General features: G+C 32.0%; 1 protein-coding gene across 1 annotated transcript in view; it reads right to left on the bottom strand.

The window, feature by feature from the left end:
- Window positions 1-509: 509 nt before the first annotated feature.
- Window positions 510-23,280, bottom strand: part of LOC127720421 (uncharacterized) — a 140,527-nt gene continuing 117,756 nt past the window's right edge. The window contains exons 66-73 of the mRNA XM_052226999.1: window positions 20,794-21,001; window positions 18,657-18,848; window positions 17,139-17,361; window positions 11,334-11,646; window positions 9,579-9,618; window positions 7,380-7,442; window positions 7,098-7,145; window positions 510-1,244 (exon numbers count right to left, since the gene is read on the bottom strand). Of these exons, the coding sequence (XP_052082959.1) occupies window positions 711-1,244; window positions 7,098-7,145; window positions 7,380-7,442; window positions 9,579-9,618; window positions 11,334-11,646; window positions 17,139-17,361; window positions 18,657-18,848; window positions 20,794-21,001 (1,621 nt within the window). The 3' untranslated portion in view covers window positions 510-710. The remainder of the gene's footprint in view (window positions 1,245-7,097; window positions 7,146-7,379; window positions 7,443-9,578; window positions 9,619-11,333; window positions 11,647-17,138; window positions 17,362-18,656; window positions 18,849-20,793; window positions 21,002-23,280) is intronic.

Raw genomic sequence — 23,280 nt, 5'->3', positions numbered from 1 at the left:
TTATATCCGGATGGATGGACGGACAGGGGTAAATTAATATGCCACTCCACATTTTGATGCAGGGACATAAAAAGACCCTTATTTATCCGGTATATGTTTTTTTTATATTATTTTTGAATTTAATTCACATGAATATATTGGCAATATATACTTCTTGAAAATAAGTACATGCAAAAAAGTACTAAAACAGCAACTGCTATAGGAAGAAAGAAAAACTAGCAGTAAAGTCAATTGGAACAGCAAAATATGGAGATAAAGTTAAGATCAATTAGATTAGTTACAGCATTGGGCACTTAACATTTTGAATGAACTTATTCTAAAAGTTACAATTAGACAACAGAATTTTTGGTATTGTAATTGCCATAAAAAACCTATGTCTATAAAATTATCACAGGCTAAACATAGATGTACTTGAAAAAGCAGAATGAAAAGTTTGATGTAAGGTAATAATTCCATTCAGATTGCATTTAACCTCAAGATATCTTTTGTCAAATATATAATACAATACATACATTTGAAAGCTAAGATAAACTTTATCTTTATTAATTAGAAATACAACATCTGATTATAAAATTATCTGCAGAACAGCAAAAATTCAATAGAATATCAATAATAAAATGGTTAATGACTATTGTGAAAGAGTTACTATATTATCAAAGAACTGTGATTACTAATTGAAGAACGTAAAATGCAACTGTTAGCACAAAATGTTAAGCGTCACTGCTTTTCTCTTGCTGTTTTTGGTCATTGTCTCTTCTGTGAGACATGTTATGTGCAACAAGACCAGTTGCAGGAACAGCTTTTGCCATTTTTGTTTGATACATTTGTTTCAAAGGTGGTTGCATGGACTGAGGAAGGTCAGTTTCAGCATCGTGCTCTCTTTCTTCTGTTGGATTTGATAATGTTTCAGCGTTCTTTTCATCAGCTGACAATTTGAATTTTATTTCTCTAAGAAACTGTATCTTTGGTTTAGATACTGGTTTCAAGGCTTGTTCGAGAACCTGATGCATAGGTAAGGCATAGGTCCAGTCATACTTCAAATCATCTTTCTCTTGAACTTCCTCTTTCAGCTTACTTTCTGATTTCTGTTCTGCAGGAGAAATAACAAATTTCTTGGTACATGATGATTCAGGGTAAACCTTATTCTTCCATCTTGGATTTCCCGATTTTCCAATAGCAGGATTCAGAAATCCCACTGGATCCAAACTACTGAGATCATCATGGTTCTCTTGGAAATCCACTTGCTATTGGAAAGAATGAAGAATTGGTTACTGATTTAACATAATTACAATCATAAACCATACAATCAGTGAAATATGAAGTACCTAATCCACTTATCTAGTTATATTGATAAAATTTGTAAAAGAATCTTTGATATTCCGGAGGGGGCAGGAGGACTGAATATTCATTTTTATCTGTTGCTACGCATGTTTATTTTTTTCCACGGCTTTGCTTTATTTTCACTTTTGTACACAATTGTTTCCTGCATTTTGCATTGCAGAATATTTATTTTCATCCTGACTTATGCAAGGTTATTTGTTTTCAGCTCTTACCAGCTGGCCAGGACATCATATTCATTTTCAAAATCCTCCTAACCCCATCCCCCGAAATCAAATGGTCATTCACTTATAGTTAATTCATTTCTATAAAAGATTGCTTAAAATGTTAAGCTTGTTTCTTTCCTGTAAAGTGAACATTCAAACTTTAAAAACAATGTAAATCTTCTGAGAAAACATATGTAGCCTTCTGTCTCAAAATAATATAAACAGAAATGGCATAGTCCATACTTTGGTAATGAAATCCCCAAAAAATCCTCAGATTAAATATTAAAATAGTAGTTGCACAATTTTATGTCCTGTAGAAGAATTTGTGCAATTTTGGTTGTCTTCTGTCCAGCCATTTTCATGGATTAACAAAGTTCCATACGAATACTGCTTTTGAAAATGACGACAAAAGTGACACCTATGTTTTGCTACAACTTTTCTGTCCAGTGATACAATAATGCAAATTAATCACTCAGTATTCATATTTGACAAACAAAATGTTAAGTTCATAAGAAAAGATTCAGATCTTGTGGAAGGTCAAGGTCATCAAACAACCCATTAAAACAAAAGATGACTTTTATTCACCTTTTGTTATTTCTACTTGATATACTACTAAAATCTCCCAAATATGTAAGAGAATGATAATCCCTTTCTTCATGATTATGTACGACCGTTAGCGAGTACTTATCAGTAAGTAAGGGATTATCATTCTCTTACAAACTTAGAATATTGTAAAGTGCTCAAGGCTCAAATGATTATTTTATCGGAATATTGGAAATAACTATTCTTCCCAACCGCTGGTCCCGTAATCAGAGTTTTTGAAAGCTAAAGATTTAGGTTATTTTTGATTTTAAAACTTTTTTTTTCTTTTTTGCATTGCTTTGACATTGTTTAATTTTTTTAAGTAATTTGAAGTTATTAATATTTTCATAATAACATTATACTGGTACCAATTTTACTGTACCATGTTTAATTTTTTAGTAATTTGAAGTTATTAATATTTTCATAATAACATTAAAGGTACCAATTTTACTGCACCAGTAAACTTCAACTTATTTTGATATTTTTGTTTGTTTCACAATTCAACTTTTAGACAGTTTCAATCACTGTGTGATAAATCCTTTCAATCTAATAAATGTGCTTCGAGGCAGTTGTAACTCATTTATAGAAACGCTTTTTTTTTAACTGTAAATAGACCCGAATAATAGGATAATCCCTTACTAAGAACATGATTCACATTCATTCTTCACAATTAAGAGACATCAATTCCTACAATTTCATTGGTTGTGAGCACTTTGCTATATTCTAAATAATTATAATCATACATAGATTATCATAAACTGTTAACACAGAGATATGTCTCGCCTATTTGTTATTTTGATAATGCATATGTTGAAATTAAAATAGCAATACTTTAACATGTAAGTTATGCAAATATTTAAAGTCAATGAACCATGACTGAAGGCACAGGGCTAAACACTATCCATTGAAATCAGATGTGCCAATGCTAATACAACTGCATACCATTGACTTTTCATAAGTCATTCCCTTTAAACAAACCTAAGCACAAACATTAACTTGTAAACTATGCAAAAGTTTCAAAGTCAATGAACCATAATGAGGAGGTGGGGTTATATAATCTCCGTGGAAACGAAACAAGTGCAAATACCAATACTTTTGCATATCAAATATCAATGACTTAAGATATGTGGTTGAAATCTTAAACTGACCTAATCACAAACTAATACATGTAAACTAAGCAAAAGTTTCAAAGTCAATAGACTGTGACTGAGAGGTAAGGACCAAATATACTCCATGGAAATGAGATGTGCTAATGATTAGGCCAAAATAAAAATATTGTATGTTTGCCCAAACGTGACCGACCCAAAAAAAACCCGCCGACTCAACTTCTTTTTTTGCTGTTTTTTTTCCAGATTTTTTCGTGTACGCTCCGTCATCGTATAAAACTTAATGTTCGTCGTCTTTGCGTTTGAAAGTAACTGTGAATAAGATTAAAAGAAAGTGTGTAAGAGACGCAGTTAATCGATATTCGATGTTCCTCGGTTTTTATCTTCTGATTTAACGAACGTAAAGAAGTAAAACATGTGAAAATGGCAGACAGTTTTTTTACGCTGTCCTCGTCTGTACTACTTAAAATAAACCAAAAAATAAAGCCTATTGTGTCTAATAGGCTTTATCGCTTTAACAATAAGAAAACCTGGAATGATGTTTTTGATGAGGTTGCCGATCCTGATGAGATGGACATGTGGAAAACCGATGAAGTTGTTGTTACTGTATCCGACAAGAGTGGGCTACAAACTTCCGAGCCTGACATGAGTGAACCTATTGAGGTTGTACAGGAATTTGACAATAAACTTAAGTTTGCTACTTTTACTGTGAAAAGATACCATTCTGAGTTGTTGAGTGATTTAATTCTATATAGTAGACTAATTTATACGGGTCTTAAATTCATGGCTTTTGATTGTCTCTACAAAGGTTTGATGGAAAAAAAAGATATACTGTTTTCATATTTTCATGCAAATTCTGATAAAAAAAAAAAAAGAATTTGCCTACCTACCTACCCACACCCAGTCATCATGGGTCGGGTTTGGGCAAACTGAAATATTTTTAATTGTGGCATTATACAACTGCATACCAATTATCATTGACCTAACACTAACAGTTCCCCTTAAACTGACCTAGTCACAAACTAATACATGAAAACTAAGCAAAATTTCAAAGTCAATAGACCATGACAGAGGGGGCGTGGCCAAATAATCTCCATGGAAATGAGATATGCCAATGCTTATACAATGCATACAAAATATTATTGACCTACCACTAGTGGTTCACCAGAAACTGACCTAATCACAAACTAATACATGAAAACTAAGCAAAAATGTCAAAGTCAATAGACCATGACAGAGCGGGCGTGGTGAAATAATCTCCATGGAAATGAGATATGCCAATGCTTATACAACTGCATACCAAATATCATTGACCTACCACTAGTGGTTCCCCAGAAACTGACCTAATCACAAACTAATACATGTAAACTAAGCAAAGTTTCAAAGTCAATAGACCATGACTGAGGGGGTGGGGCCAAAAAATCTCCATGGCAATGAGATGTGCCAATGCTTATACAACTGCATACCAAATATCATTGACCTACCACTAGTGGTTCACCATAAACTAGACCTAATCACAAACTAATACATTGTTGACACCCCTGTCGCCGAAGCTGGAAACAGCATACCTATGTCTCGCTTTTTTACTCCGTCAAGGCGAGACAAAAACTAGAGGCTCTAAAGAGCCTGTGTCGCTCACCTGGGTCTATGTGCATATTCAACAAAGGACACTTTCCAACATTGTTGACGAGAATAGAATTAATGACAAAAATCTCTGTATTGTTGATCTTGTATTGTTGATCATTTAGTCTGTTTAGGTTTCTCTATGTTCTTTAGTTTTTGCTCAAAACACAAAAGAGGGTAACAAAAATCCTCATTTAAGGGCAATCACTCTTATAAAGAATGACAGTCTACTATATTGGCAAAATTTGACTTGTTTGTAGATCATTTTTGCTTATTTAAGTTTCTATCTATTTAATTTTTAAGACATAAGGCAAAAATGCCAAAAATTGGTAAAAATCGTGATTAAAGGGCAATAACTCTAGTAAGGAGTCGACTGACGATTTCGACCATGTTAGACTTATTTGTAGAACTTGTCTTGCTGATATCATTTTTGCAATTTAAAGTAACTCTCTATCTATTATAATTTTCAAGATAATAGGCAAAATGAAAAATATGGTAAAATTTTTCATTTAAGGGCAATAACTCCTATAAGAAGTTGTCTGACAGTTTTGAAGTATATAGACAATTAGTAGAGCTCAACATTCTGAACATTTCTGTTTCTCTTAGATTTTCTCTATTTATAACAGTTTTCAAAATAATAGATAAAACTTGTATTTTACCCCCATGTTCCATTTTTAGCCATTTGGCCATCTTGGTTGGCAGGCAGGCAGGGTCATCTGACACATTATTTAAGCTAGATACTCTAATGATGATTGTGGCCAAGTTTGGTTAAATTTGGCCCAGTAGTTTCAGAGAAGCAGATTTTTGTAAAAGTTAACAGATGATGACGGACACCATGAGAAAAGCTCACTTGGCCCTCTTAAAGTCTTTGCAAGGTGAGCAAAAAAATCATCTTAAAGTACAGTATTTAAATTAAAAAACCAAAACACAACTTTTACAAATTCAAATAAGGCTTAAATGTATTCTCATCATGGACATCAATCAAGAACAGTATTCACTACTGAATACAATTTAGTATTCATGGATCAGTCTGTTATTATGTTAAAATGTGATCACTGAAATTTATTCATGAATGTTTTTAAAACAAAATGAACAACATTTCTGAGTAAAGAATGCTTATCACTCAAATCTTTATTGACATTAAATAAGACTGATCTTCAAAAAAGTATTCACAATCCCTTTTTACCTATTTTCAACATGGACTTTGCTTTAGCATGTTTAGTGGGATTAACAATTTTGAACAAGAAATAACTGTTGATACAATTTTAAAATGAACTGGACTATGTGGGATAATCCATTTCAAGATAGTGACTAGTATTCTTACTGTTTACATATGTTTTTGTGCTTTACATTATTTCCAAGCATTTATATATTCAAATAGTTAAGATTTTTGTGAACTTTCTTCCTTTTACTTAATTCATTAATTGCCATTTTATGGCTCTAAAGCCATATATTGAAAAGTATTTGATTTTAGGATCAATTTTGAACAGATATATCATGTTATGGAGGGGTATTTGCGAAAAAATACCAGTCAAGGGACTGTAAATTTCCTGAGCCGCTAGGCGAGGGAATTTCGGTCCCAAGACTGGTATTTTTAGCAAATACCCCTCCATAACATGATATATCTGTTTAATTACACCGAATAGATTTGGATTGAAACTAATTCATTAACATGTTTATGCATAATTTTGAGGATAAGAGGATATTATCATAGAACCGCCGGAATTATACATGTACTAATACGTGTTAGCTCGCTTTTTTATGTAACGTCATATCCAAAAAATGTTGGTGGGAAAATGCTCGAGAGGGTAAAAAAGGAATATCCAAAATGGTAAATACCATGGTATTTGAGGCAAATTCACCAGCAGTGGTGAAAAACAGGCAAATTCGTTTGAAATGAGGAAAAAATATTAGAATATGCGAAAAATACACTGGCTATCAACCAATCAAAATCTGGCTTTCTTATATAAGGTGTAATTAATCCAAAAATACCTTCTTCATTGGATTTGCAACAACAAAATGTGTACATTTAAAAGTACAAACGTAACAGTTACTGGTGCTTCTTTCTTCTCCTGATATAATATTTTATGTTTCATTTTAGTAAATATTGCTTGCAAATTGAAAAAATAACTATGGCATATGTATCAACATGTATTCTGGTAAAATAAAGACATTTCATATCAGAAATTGCAGATTCTATAAATGCTTACTTGTATGGAGAAAATCCAATAATATTCCTTACCTCTGCATCCAAAGTTGCTGCTTCAGGATTGCTGTTAATATACTTTTCCTGAAATAATACCCAAGTATCTCTTAGAAAACAGCATAAGTTCATCTCCAATATAATAAGCTCTGTCCATTGAATAATAAATTCCCACCTAAGATGAAAATCTTACAGAAGTAGGGGACATATCAATTCAAATGAAGTAAGTTCCCTAAAATTATCTCTTCAGAGTTGCCAGCAATATTTATTCACTCATGATTTTGTCTGCTTGATTCAAATCACTAAAGCTCATTTACTCACCACTGTATCTTCAGCAAATGACAAATTCTGAGATTGGGCATCACCTAGCAGATCTTTTGAGCTCTATAAATAGAAAGAAATATATAAACTTTATCAATTCTAAGGGTTGACTGGGGTATGTCTGGGCCTTTTAAAGCCGACCATACAGTATGGGTTTTTCTCATTGTTGAAGGTCGTACGGTTGCCTATAATTGCTTACATCCACTTCATTTGAACTTTGGTGGATAGTTGTCTCATTTGCAATCATACCACATCTCCTTATTTTTATATGTAAATATGGTTATTACAAGAGTTATCCCATTTGGCAGTTAAACTCTTCCCAAGGTGAGGAGTCGGTTGATTGTGTGGGATGTATAAATCTGGTCAAAAGTGAAACATTAACTCTGATGATTTCTGCATGTTAAAGATCCCTTGCAACAACACTCTGAGGAGTCAGTAGGTGGCCCATTGCAAGGCAAAATTTATGTCTCAACAACATATAGTTTTTTAAGAAAAATCTATGTAGTAGAAATTAGAGATTTGATGATTTTAAGACAAATTTCAGAAGTTTTTCCAGGTATTTTATGTGCTTTCTATACAAATGTTCACCTATTTTGAAAGAGCTCAATCAGTAAAATTTCAGATAATAAAAGAGATAAATGCATTATATTTTTTGATTTTCAGTTATAGTTAATGAGTCAAGGTTGTATGCAAAATTTCAGCAAAATCTGTGACATAGCCAATTTACTGTTCCTTGACCTTAACTGAATTTACAATGTCAATATGTCACATTCAATTACATAGTCAAAATAAATTCTAAGATCTAATAAATTATAATGGATATTATATAATGAACCTAAAGCTTACCAGCCAGCTGAATGTTTACAATGCAATATTCAAGACAATTTTTATTATTATGATTTATTTGTAGATGCTGATTTGCTGATAAATTTTACTATGTACAATTTCTCTGTATCTATAATAGTTTTCAAGATAATTGCCAAAGACACTAAAAATGGACAAAAATCTTCATATAAGGGCAATATCACCTACAGTTAAACCTGTATGAAGCAGTCACACATGGCAAGAATAAAAAGTGAGCACGCCAGAAAGGTGACCTTTTGAAAGAGGTTCCGAAAAAAAATTCTGATTTTAACACCCCATGTGGCAGGGATCAGGGCAAATTGTTTTGTATTTTCATCTTTTCTGCGAGCAGACAAATAAAAATTGGGGGATTCCGGCGCTCTAAATTTGAAGAAAATATTCTAAATAGTTAATATTCATGGAGAATTAAGTTAACGATACAGTTTTAAGGGAAACTGAAAGGAGTGGAACACGAGAAATTCATAAAAATTACAGTAGTTAAAAGTTGAAATGACGATTTTGAGTACGAAAATAGTGACTGCTGACCGCTGAATGAGTTAAATTATATAGAGAAAATGTTTGGGAGGGTCTGAAAGTGACCGTTAGAGGTAGGTGACTGGTGTAACAAGGTGATGGTTACGGCAGGTTTGACTGTATTAGGAGTCCATTTACAGTTCAGTTATATTGACTTTTAAATTGCTGAAATTATCTTGCTGATCATTCTGCGTTTTTACAGTTTTTTTTTATAGTTTTCAATTTTTGTCATGTTGACTTATTTGTTAATTTTAATTTTCTAATTAGTTTCTCTCTATCTGATACAGTTTTCTGTGCCTGGGCCCCCCTTATGGAGCTTCATTTATGGTTAATCCTGACTTTTTACTGGTTCCACTACAAATTTTGCCTAGTTTGTGGGCCCACAGACCACTTTTTTCAAAATCCTTGATCCGCATCTGAACAACTATTAGGAGTCATTTGATAATTATGTGTAAAATGAATAGTAGGTAGAACTGGATATTCGGTCCTGTCAGATTTTCTCCATCTACTATTGTTTTCAAGATATTAGACAACTACTTGCATTTTACCCTAATGTTCTATTTCTAGGAATTGCAGCCCAGTTGGTTGGTAAACAAGAACAAAAACGACAACATTTTTTAGATACGTACCCTTCGAGTCATTCAGCCGAAGGTGGGTTGAAATTGGTCTAGTGGTTTAAGAAGAAATATCCTTTTAAAAAAGTTGATGACAACAAACACAAAGGTATGGCAATAGCTGATTTTGCCCAAAAGAGGAGGCAACACAAATAATTGCCCATGTGAAACTTTGCTTCCTTTTATTAATAATTGAAGAATTTTTTACCTGGCTTACAAGGTCTCTATAAACTTTCTTGTTTTTCTCTCTGAAAAAATAAAACCCATAACTAACTAAAACAATTGTTTTGTGTTTTTTGTATGTTTTTGGCATTACATTTAAATACTCGAAGAAATTTTTAGTAATCTGACATTGGCTTTTAATGACAGTATTACAGCGGATGACCTTGAGGGCATTCCGGTGTTATGTTGCCGCAGACATTTCTACCCATGTGACTTGCATTTTTGACTGATAACCAAACGCATTTCGTATAAATTAATTATATAATACGCGGATATTATCGAGTGCAAAATAACATTCCTTATCGCTTGTTTTAAATTCATTTCTTCAATGAATACTCATGAAAATATTTTTTAAGAACATAAATAAATAATATGAAAATGTTTTGTCGTGAGAAATATATATATATAAGTAAAAAATCATTAATATCTATGCACACGGACCGAAAAATTGTGTTTGCGGATGAATATCTCATCACTTGTTATGTATTAATTTCATCAATACATATTCATTAGCGGGAGAAATATGAATGCCTACTCAAATCAAACCTATTAGAAAAACGAATTATTGCAGAAGAGTGTCCACCATGCACTTGCACTGCAGTATCATTAGAATAGTAGAATAGAATGATGGTATAAATGGATGACAATTTGCCGGTAAAGTTATTAAGATGATCTGCTATATATATAACTGTTGTACAAATATTAATATAATATATAACAACAAACCAGATTATACTGATAACAAATGATTATATCACTACAATATAATAATTATTACGGTGAGGTTGAATTCTCTGTCATTTATTCATCATCCACACAGGAACTTGTCTCAGAAAAAAATAAATAAATCTATGTACTTAACCAATTTTCATGTATAGAGATATTTTATTTTTTCTGAGACAAGAGCCTGTGACTATCCACCAGAACTTGAGGTCATCCGATGTTCAGTACTTCAGTACTTTGATTTTACTATGTTATTTGCTTCAATGTATGTCGTTTGTAAATGACTTTGCACTGACCTCTGTACTTTCTAATCTCCAAGAGCACGATCTCATATAATCATGGAAAAAGCAAAGCTATCGGATGATGATGATTGAAACTAAATTTTCTTATCAATCAATAAATGGAGTGAGAGGGTCAAGGACTTAATACAAATTAGTATATCATTTTAATTAGGAATTGACAATATTATATAAAGTTATAAACATTATTATCCTTGCATAAGTAGTGATAGTTTCCTCATACTTTACATGGACTAGAAAAAGTGGGGTGTCAGTTTTTTGTGCAAAAATGTAACTGAGCATTACAAATTCAAAGCGTTAATAATAAGGAAATGTCAAATATTTGTGTTCACTAAAAAAACATGGTCTTTTTAACAAATCAATAAAAGTATCTTTGAAAATTTGCAAACTAACCCTGCAGACTAGGGGCAATTTTATCCAGAAATATGGGCATCTATAAACATTGTCTATTGCTTAATATGGGCCTCAGTGGCTGAGTGGTCTAAGTAGCTTAACTACTGTATCACTAGCCTGTCAACACTGAAAGTCCCTTTAAACACCAACAATCAATCAATTAATCTATTGTTAATACATCCAATAGTGTGTTGACATCTAAATGTCTTTACTGGTTTCTGTTGTTGGGTTGCTGTATCATTCACATACACCACATCAATATTTATTCATATTTCATCTTTTTAATGTTATCAGTAGCTAAAAATGGACATACTTTCACAAAATACCTTTTTTTCCTATACATGTATCTATAAATGACCACTACAATGATAGTCACAATACAAACAACACTCAGGACAATCACTGGAATGATCCATATCTTAAAATCACAGTTTGGATCGTCTGCTGGACACCTGCACTCATACTTATTAACACCATCAATACATTCATATGGTTCCACACATGGGGAACTTAAACATTCATCAATGTTTTCTTCACAGTATACACCTATCCAGCCAAGTAAACATACACATTCAAAATTCTGATCAAAATGTTCTGCTCTATAGGTGCTGGTGCATGGATAGTTACTGCCATTCTTTGCTAAAACAAAAAAGTTATAGTGCCTCCAAGATAATTTTCCTGAAGATTTTTTACATGATATCAACATAAACAGAACAGGGTATATGTGAGTGGTGTTATAAGTATTGTTGAAGATCCTTTTAGTATGAAGAGGGTCTGTAAATATTCCACATTATGGATATTTTTGCTTTTGACTAATTAGTAAAGTAGAAACACACAGAATTCAAATACATAATGTTTTTGTATATCTGTTACTTGCTTGTGATAGCAAAAATAATGAAACATTATAAAAATAAAAAAATGTGGTATGATTGCAAAATGAGTCAACTCTAGATCTCCACCTGAATATCTTTCTGTAGCTACTTGCCTATTTTCATTATTCCATAAGTTATATCCCTTTTCTTCAATTTGTATGCGTAATGTCCCCTATATATCTAAGGGGACCCACGTATCGTCCTATGATTTTTGTTGTCTACAAATATAGTCCCTTGTGTGGATATGTATAACATGCCAATTTTTTTTTTATTCACTTTCCAAATTTATTTCTTAATATTTTATGCATATAATAGTAAGTAGGGGGATGAAATTACATGTAAAAAAAAATTGGGGCAAGAATATTTAGGTAAAGTAGTGATTTGGTCTAGTTTGAAAAGGTCAAAAATTAGTATGGGTGAAGCTGTCAAACTGAATTATAGACCCCCTTAACATAAAATTGTCCTCATCTTGAGAGCCGATAGACTTTTCTATAATTTGGATATAATTTGTCCAAAAAAGTAGTACACTACACTGTAAAAATCTTATTGGGATAGAGCGATATTTCTATTTTACCTTTATTGTCTAAAGGATATGCACTACGAAATAAGTGTGTTCTCGCGTCTAATGATTTTTAGACAATAGTGAAAATCTATACTAGTTGAGTACTATTTACCATTAGAAATTCACAAGTTTTGCTCTAATATTGATTCGCAGAAACTTTAATACTATTTTAACAAATATCAAACTTAGTGCGTATATCTGACCTAGGGGCGAGTTTCTTATGCTGTGTAAAGGAAAGCAGATATTTTGAAATTTATAAATCTATTCTAATTCTTATCCCAGAAATATGTATTCTTAAGGAACCTTACATGTAGCTTGCTTGAAAATGATAATTTTTCAAAGATTAAAGATGTTATAAAACAAATCCAAAACACCGCCCTGGGTGTCAAAAACTTAACTGAATCAAGCTTATACAGAACTTTTACAAATGAAATAAATACAATTAATTGTTGTGTCCTAGAAAAAATATTGTAGATAAAATGAATAAGACAAAAATCCTAAGAGCAGAAAAAAATGCTCTATTATCTGTAAAAAGGTAGATAACTCTGACTTTAAGGTTACACGATACCGAATGACGTTACGCCACCAGTTATCATTTTTGCTGTTGTCGACATCCATGAAATTGACGACAAACGTAAAACCTGATGTTTTATAATAACTTAGAATGTTTAACAAACAATTTGCCTCAGTCTGATATAAAATAGTTGAAAGATAAATGTTTCTTTATTTGATATATATATATATTAAAAATACCGTCATTTTAGCGACGCTTTTTATACGTATCATATTCAATCACAAAACAAAATTTACATAGATGCGATTCAAATGAAAGAACAAAAATGAGAAAAACAAAAAACATTACATTAATGTGAAATTTAAATAAATAAACATTTTTAATAGTAACTTTGCATGAACTAGCTGCAAAGTGTCGAGGGATTTGATGCAATATGTAATTTGACATTGATTGCTTCGTTGTCTTCCTCCCATTCTTCTTCACATTCTTTACAATTAAATATATACGTTTTAAATGTTCTATTGACAAGTACATGTAAGCATTTGTACGATTTATCTATCTGTGTTCTTATGCATAACAGACTGAGCTTTTTATTCTGGGTTCGTTTAATCTTGCAATACATTCTTATTTTATTAATGATGCATGCCGTTTCCCAAGAAAATTTTGTTTTGAAAGTAGAAATCCAAATTATAGAAACGCATGATAATGTGTGAAAATACGGGAAATTGTACCACAAGTAATGCAATTCCGATAAGAAGCCTATTTGTTTTTAAATGGTCACCGAAAAATGTCGCTAGCAAAATAGAAGAAGGAAATTTATTAGAAAAAGAATATTGATAGAATTTAGCGAAAAAAGCACCGTACAAGCAGACATATAAACTCAGACAGAAAATGGTTTGTTGGCATGGAATGAAAAAAGAAGAGTAGTTGAACTTGACTATTTTGACCGAACAACGTTACCTATGTTTCAAGTGTAAACAGTCTTTGAAGTTTATTGGACTGTACAGAAAAAATACGATATGGTTTCGGAAGCTTGTTTAAAATAAACTACTAGCATTGTATTCTTATAAGCACAGTCTAAATAGGACAGCTACATCGGAATAAGGATAAAGTAAGCAAAGGCTAAAACATATTGGATGTCAACACTAAATGTGCACTCGGTTAGGACAAAATAAAATAAAATCATTCAGATCCTGTTACATTTTTTTCTATGAATTCCATTCTGAAATAAATTATTTTCTCGAAATTTACAATCAAACGATTCATTAAAACCTGTGGCCCTACAATAAATAATGATCGGTACATCCAGAAAAGTGCTTCGAACGCAAACAAGTTATTAAAAGATATTTTCATTAACCTATTTTATTCAAACAGCAAAACAAACTGATTAAAAGAACAGAGTTCCAATGCCCCCCTCCCACGTTGAACATATTGTATCTATCAATGGCCTTTATAACTTTAAAAAAAAATTTGTTTGTTCTTTGATTTTTTTATAAATATCGTTAATAGAGAAATGCAGGCTTGAGAGCAAATGCAATGCAATTTCCGATAAAATTAATATTTCCAAGGGACATAACTCTTTTAAAAATATTTGATTGGCACTGACTTTCGAAATTATCCAAGACAATGCTGATATAAACCTTCAATATAATTTATTTAAAGATCTGGCAAAAAATGTACACTTGAGAGCGCTTACAAATGCAATTTTCCATATAATTAATATTTCCAAGGGGCATAACTCTTTTAAAAATAATTGATCGGCACTGATTTTCAAGCTTGTCAGTGACAATGCTGATATAAACCTAATATATAAGTTTTATAAAAATCTGGCAAGAATTGTACACGTGAGAGAGCTAACAAGACCAGACGAACAAACGGACAGACGGACGGACAGACACCTGGTATTTCTATGTCCCACACAACGCATCGTGCGGGGAAAAAAATCCAACGAGATTTTAAAATCATTTTGATTTTAGATTCATATTAATTTCCACATAGGCGTCGAGAAAAGCCCGAGAATATTCGCAGTCTTATAAGGAGTTTTTACAAGTATACTAAGTGTTTATTCAAATTAAAAGGGTTGTTATATCTTTGTGTGCATAAATGGAAATGTGGGATATACAATAAAACAGCAACTTGCCGATTAACGACACACAAAACCAAAGACATCTAGATAACACGTGACTAATGCAGGATGGACGAGTATTTTTTTACTGCTAATTTGTAGTTTTAGTAAAGATTTGTTAGTCCCTAGAATTGGAAAGTTAATAAGTATATTTAGTATAGCAAGTATTAAATCTATCAAATTATAACATCACATGTTCACAACAAAAGTCAGATTTTAACTATAACAGCAACATATTTCAGTCTCCTAGTACGTATTTGTTAGCCTTTAAACTTCTTGTATTTCAGATGAAAACTCAAACCATTATGAAATAAGGAGAAATGGTATGATTGCCAATGAGACAACTTTCCATCAAAGACCAAATGACGTAGATGTTGGCTTGCTTACGTTGCTACATTTGAGATCTCCCAATTACCATTCCACTATGAAATGCTTATTCAAAAAGATATTTTGTCACCAAATGATTTATAAAATAGAACATAATCATATATGCTAATATATATTTTGCTCCCTTGACAAAATACTGGGAGGATATTGTTTTACTCGTGTCAGTTCGACAGTCCGTCCTGCACTTGGAATATAGGGTTTATACGGCTGATTTCTTAGGACTACAGTTTTTAAGCTTAAACTTTTAAATTATGTACCTGGTGTTAGTACATATACTAAAGATGCGCATCTTGTCAGATTTTTTTATTTTCTTTTATTACAGGTTGATGAATTTGTCATTTTGATAATATATTGCGCCGAGGTTTTTTTTACCTATATTGAGGGTGCATATATATTCTCAGGATCATTTTTTTAAATAATTTTCCACCAACGACAGAAGGTTGAACTTTGTCTATTTAAGTGAAATTTTGCATACAGTTTGCAAGGTTTGTCCATCTAACTACGCACACAACCCACACGTTTACATCATACAGAGTATACTATATTTAGAATGTGTATTTTATAAGGATGTTGATTTTCTTTATAATTTTCACAACTAACAGAATGTTTAACCTTTTTTGATGGCTGCACCAAATTGTATTGTATCGTCCTGAAAATGCATGAAAGGTTTGCCACCGTACGTTAAGCAAACCATCAATCAATCAATTAAAATTATACCTCAACATCACTGTTTACCAAATCAAATTTTTGAAGCACTTTATTTTATTCATGCATGGATACATCGGTGACATCACCATTGTTTAGTTTGGTAGGGTTAAGTTGACGATTCAGTTTTGAAAAGCTTGAAGTGCACCCAGTTAATACGAAATAAAATTAACTCAGTCGAACGTCACACGTTTTCTGTCAAATTCTAAGCGTATCGGTCAACTTTGAAGCAATTTATCTAAAAAACAAGGATGGTGACATATGTATTTCTATACATGCATGGATTCAGTATACAATCCTGGATATTATGTTAGTATTTAGTCTTTCTCTGTATATAAAAACATAGCCATCCATTGAAAAATCTAAAAAAAATAAGTTAAAAAAAGGCATTTTCCCTATTCAACTAGGTAAATTTGTCGCCAAAATTGACGTTTTCTTATAAAAATTACAATTTGACCCCCATTTTTTATTTCATATTCAGTTGTAACTCGATTCAAAGTACCAGTGTGCCAAAAATTTTAGAAATCAGAAGATATGCCATTCGGTATCGTGTTACCCTAAATCATAAAAATTAGGAAAATATTGATTAAATCAGATACTTTTTTGTTTTATCCAAGAAACTGTTCGTTAATTAAAAAAGTATGGAAGTTTAAAATATTTTTTTTATCCTTTTATTTTTCAAGAATAGTTTGTTCTAACTGATATATTGGAAATTATAAAAACAAGACATCTTTGAGATGGGAGCCATCTCTGTGGTGCCTGCTGACCTTGAACTTTGACCTAGGAAGTTGTACAAACATTATCACACACCCTCTGGTGTTGGTTAATAGACATGTCCAGTATAAAGTATGAAATTAAAACAGTTCTCTAGATATAGAGCGGACACAATTTGTTATGGACAGACGGACACTATAGGGCGATCTGTCACTAAGCGGGGCCCTAATAAAAATTTCTGTTGAAACTTACGTTGACAAGACCCATCATTCTGACAAGGTGATTCCATTATAACAAACTGTATGGTCACTACTGACGATGAGGCATTCATGGAATCAGAGACATAAATTTTTATAAAGTCATTTCCTGTTACATTTACGCTTTGTTTGTAGGTCAAGGTGGTATAAATCCAGGACATGGTTACTTTAACATGAGGCAGAGTATAACTGAAGTTACCGCACGGTTCACTGGCTACCTGCAAAAATAAAACCATATTTTGTATTTAATTGGTTCAATCTCGCAATTTTTATTCATTAATAAAACCTGATCAAACCAGAGTTGAAAAACATTGATCAAAAACATTATATCCACTGCGACTTCTTTGCAGATACTATGCCAAGATTTCTTCTTTACATTGAAATGTATTTAACCAATAATATTGAGCAAAGCATACAATTTATGTTCACATCATCAAATGATATGGAAAATATTAATAACTTTATAGTTTGTCTACAAGTTGATCTGTGGGCTTTAGCTCATTAAATGATACCCTGGCTATAAGTATTGGATAAACAGAAAGTTGATAAGTAATTGATGTGAAAACGTATCATGCAGTATAAAGCATGCTCATATAAAGCTTGATACTAAATTTAAGGAAGCCATGATTTATTGTTCTTGTGAAAAATGCAGAGAAAATTTTCATACATGTGAAAGAATAAAAGTATTCAGTAAACAGGAAGTAAATGAGGGGTGAACATGAAAATGCATCACATAGTAAAGCATGCTCACATGAAGTCTAATACCAAATTTAGGGAAAGCTCTGATTCACATTTCCTGAGAAAAATTGACAAAAAATTCACACTATCATTATGTGCAAGAACGTATAAGCAATTGGTAAATAGAAAATTGATGAATGTGAAAATGCATCACACAATAAAGCATGCTGGTATGAATTCTGATATCCAATTTCAAGAAGCTCTGATTAATATTTCTTGAGAAAAATGTGACAAAAATGCTCAGGGGATTGTATTGGATAAGGGTTGATTGATACAGTATGAATATTGAAAAAGTAATATCATATCCTGTGGTGGATGCATTAATATTTGTTGGAAACCAATTTTCATGGATTTTGTGTTCAAAGGTGTACCACCAATTAAAATGTTCAATGAAGTACAATTTTTTTATAGGCTTGTATGCAGACAGACTGTGGCTAAAACAAAGAAATAAAAATTCCGAGAAATTACAAATTTATCATGAATCACGAAAATTGGTACCCACAGTAACGCTTTATAAGTTTTGGGTTTTTAAATATTTTAGCCTCGACTACCACTGAAGAGACATTAGTTGTCATAATGCGCATCTAGTGGGAAAAATTGGTAATGTTAATGTTATCATCATTAGCCTAAAAAAAATGTTTTTATGTGACATAAAGTAATACAGATTAGGTGTGTGATATAGCCTTTGGAACCATTACTGATACAGAACGCTTGCCAATGACTTTATTACACATATATTTACAACTAAGTATATAATATAAAACATTTTATTTACATTTGCATCAGTTTCACAGTCATACATATCTGGTACTGTTGTTTTCACTTCTGTAAACATAACTGTTCCCGTCATTGGTTTGTATACTTCCATAACAAGATGTTGTTGTTCCACATCAAAGGCTCCTATAACAACCGTGAAATCTTCTGTCCATTTGTTTTTGTTATATTCAGTCTTCTGTTCCAAATATACCTGAAATACATTTAAAACATAAATTCAAATACAGTCGACTCTCGTTATCTCGAAGTCAGCCGGACCATAGAAATATTTCGAGATACCCGTAGTTCGACTCAAACGAAAACCGGAAGTTTGACAGACCAAGGGACACAACTCTTGCTTAGCTTGGTAAAGCTAAAATAAACCCTGATGAATATTGGAAGGGGATCGATATTCTGGTCTCATATCGATGGATTTGTATGTTATGGTCACTCATTATTATAATAACATTGATTTCACTTATTCAATTATTTCTTTGAACAGTTACAATTTTTCCCTGTGGCTTTTATCCGAGAGAGTAATTTCCAATCGATCTTAGCGTTATTTAAGTCATTTAAATTTGACAAAATTGTTTATTCTCGGATACAAGAGTTTAGAAATTTAGACTTATTTTTATTTTCTTTTATCTCAATCTTTCTTTTAAAGAAAAAATACAAATAGATAAAAAACGCCGATTGAGTAGTTTTTATGTGATCACCAAGGGAAGTCTTAATCCCCACTTTATACACATCCAAGCTCATCAGTGTAAATCACGATTAATTAAATTAATTTTTTTTGTAAATATTTTAAATAATTTTTCATAAACTTTAACAATGTATCACTAATTATTTATCATGGTGATAAAAGATAATCTTAGGTAAACACTCGTGGAAATAGAATGTCATAAATCAATACAGTGGTCATTGACTGGAAATTTAATTACACGTGTATTGTCAGATTAACTCTTCAATCCATTTAAATCCCAGAGGTCATGTTTTGACATATGTGTAATAGTTCGAGATAAATAATGAATTTTGAATGCTTTTGTTAACCTTGGGACCGTAAATTTAGTTAGACTCAACCGAAATTTCGACTCATCAGGAACAAAGTTCGGGACCACGAGAAAACTTCGACAATGAAATTTCGAGTCAACCGAGTTCGAGACAACGAGAGTTAACTGTATCTATATTTTTGACACTGTTAGACTTAAATCCAGTAGTTTATTCTAATTGCTTACTGTGGATTCATTTATTAGTCCCCTACCAACAAAGTCAAAGGTTTGCACTCCGTCTGTCTGTCTGTCCATCCGTCAGTCTGGCAAATCAGTTTTCCAATTTTTTTTTCTTCATGCTTGAAGATATTGATTTGATATTTGATGTATTGTTTTATCATGACAAGTTACAGATCAAGTTTGAATTTTGTTCTGGTCTGATGATTTTGTGCAGAGTTATGGTCCTTGAACTTAGAAAATTCACTCAAATAATCAGTTTTCCACACTATTTTTTGTCATGTTTGAAGACATTGATTTGATGATTGGTATATAGCTTTATCATGACAAGTTACAGATCAAGTTGAATTTTGTTCCGGTCAAATGATTTTGTGCAGAGTTATGGTCCTTGGACTTAGAAAATTCACTCAAATAATCAATTTTCCACATTCTTTTTCGTCATGCTTGAAGATGTTGACTTGATATTTTTGATATTTGTTATATAGTTTACACCATGACAAGTTATAGATCAAGTTAGCATTTTGTTCCAGAACAATGAATTTTTAACCAGTAGGTGACTATGTATTGCCAGGCAATACTAACAGAATGCTTGTTTTAATGGGTACCAATTTTCATGGATTGAGGGAAAATTGTATTTTTGTGGATATTTGATTTCGCGGTTTTACAAAAGTCTGCCTAAAAGCCAATAGAATTTAATACTTTGTTGAACATTTAAATTCATGGTTCACCTGTACCCACGAAATCCACAAAAATTGGTATCCCACCATTAAACATGAATCCACAGTATGAGAAATAAGTTTGTAAGCATGCAATTATTTTCATCACGTAGATGAACAAATGTTGAACTTGCCTGTATATTAACAAATGTAACCTGCATAGTTCTTTTTCAAAGATTTTTCCTTTCATATTTTAATATATCTTTAAATTTCATACCATAACTGGCTCTGTTGGATCATCTAACAAAATAGACTGACCATACTGTACAAGGAACATTTCTGGTGGATCATTGGTATCTATAATTGTAATAACAAGTGTTATTTCACTGCTGGCTGGTGTTACATCCTTACTAGTTTGTACTTCTCTCAAGATGATATCAATTGCCTCTACTCCTGAACAATCTTTACATGGTGTATACATCAACCTAAAACAAAATATGAATGCCAGTTATAAATTAACTATCGTTATCTTATAACTTATATCAAAGACATTTTAATGTTATGAATTAAAGAACCTTTGTGAGCAAGCTCACATACCCCATGCCTTCATATTATCACTGGACAAACAAAATCTCACTTCACAAGTAGAATGAACACTATCAAATGCTTACCTTCACATATTAATCCTAATTTGAATGGCAGCATGTTGGGAATATGCAATAGGGATTACTCTAGCATCATATAATTTTTTTAATTGAATCATAATTTCCTGTCAATATGCACATCTACATCAAGGGTCTGGAAACGGTCATATTTGCCAGTCATGTCCTAAGATGAAAGCTATATGTCCTAGATGAGTAATTGGGATTTAGGAGAAATTTTATTTTTTAACAGAAATAATTTTGGTCATTTCATTGACTCATGTTTGAAATCGGGTTTCTTAATCGCCATTTTGCACTTGTGATCATTTGTTTTTGTTTATACTCCCTTTCCTGTAATAAAACTGCCTCTCCAGTAGTTTGATAATCCTAAGGGCCCTCCTAATATCTATATCAATGCCTCCGGGAGATCGCTAATCACTTTTTATCTGTGGTTTTAATTCGCACATGACATTGATCACAGGCTCAGAATAATATCTTTAAGAAATCAAAATTCCATGACAAGTGTATTCATTTATTTAATTACTTTTCAGCAAAGACAATCATCAATTCTGATTTAAAAATTAAACCTTAATTTTAATGACGTAGAAAAAGTATTTTTTCATGAGTAACACATGTGCTTTATTTACTACATAATACCTATGCGTGAAATTGTCTTCAGCAAATTAAATATTTAATCGTAAAATGCAAATTGATTTCATGCTTAATTAAACGAGTGCAACTATTATCTGTATATTCAAACACTTTTAAAGGTAATAAAATAAAAAAGCCTGTGATTACCTGTCAATTTGATAAACAAAACGAATCCCGGAAATGAATCCGAAATTATTCATACTTTAATATTATCACAAAACTTCCGGTTTTAATTTCCGTCAAATCGAAAGAAACGTAAGCAATGTCTGAGAAATGAACTATTTTGAGTCACTAAAATCATTTCAATTTTAAACTGTTACCTTCCCTAAACTGTTCTTGAAGGTTTTTTTTTAGAAAAATGGTTTGAAATTTACTTAGTAAATGCGATGAAACAGCAATACAAGTTTGTTGATGCTATGAATCTAGTTTGACATCGACAATTTGAAAAGGGGCACCAACTTTTCAATCATCTCAAAATGACCAAAATTGTGTGAAAAATTTCCAGATCCTTGATCTACATAGTATGTCCTCATTATCTACAAAGTTTTATGAAATTCAGTTGTGTAGTTTCAGAGGAGTTGCGATGACAAACTGTTGCAGTAGTATATTGAGGCCAATAAGTGCAAAGGGGCATAACTCCTAGAAAAAAAATTGAATCATAATTTTCTTTCCATATGCACGTCTACATAGTATGTCCTTATTATCTACAAAGTTTCATGAAATTCTGTTGTGTGGTTTCAGAGGAGTTGCGATGACAAGAACAGGACTGACTGACCGTAGTATATTGAGGCCAATAAGTTCAAAGGGGCATAACTCCTAGAAAAAATATTGAATCATAATTTCCTGTCGATATGCACATCTACATAGAATGTCCTTATTATCTATAAAGTTTCATGAAATTCTGTTGTCTGGTTTCAGAGGAGTTGCGATGATAAGGACTGACGGACTGTAGTATATTGAGGCCAATAAGTTCAAAGGGGCATAACTCCTAGAAAAAAAAATTGAATCATAATTTCCTGTTGATATGCACATCTACATAGTATGTCCTTATTATCTACAGAGTTTCATGAAATACTGTTGTGTGGTTTCAGATGAGTTGTGATGACAAGAACAGGACTGATGGACTGATGGACGGATCGACAGATGGATGGGTCAAAAACAGTATACCCGACGCAAAAAATTGCTTGGGGTATAAATTACAAATGGGAAATATGTAGGTCCACAGGTAAAAAAGACCCTAAAAATCCAGAAAAATTAAATATTGATTATACAAGACTATTTCTTCATAATTTTTTTTTTTTATCTATCAGTTTTTCATAAACATAGACTGCTTCAACAAAGTTTGTAGCTTATCATGCTTATGATGACTCAGAAATGTAATCTTTTTCTGAATTAATTTTGATTTCAGAAATCCTGATTTAGACTTTAACCAAATTTATCACAAGATTTCAAGATAGGTTTCACAAAAATAA

Source organism: Mytilus californianus, unplaced genomic scaffold (assembly GCF_021869535.1).
Source record: "Mytilus californianus isolate M0D057914Y unplaced genomic scaffold, xbMytCali1.0.p SCAF_11, whole genome shotgun sequence".
Taxonomy (NCBI): domain Eukaryota; kingdom Metazoa; phylum Mollusca; class Bivalvia; order Mytilida; family Mytilidae; genus Mytilus; species Mytilus californianus.
The sequence above is the reverse complement of the archived record's forward strand: the minus strand, read 5'-3'. Positions and strand labels throughout refer to the sequence as shown.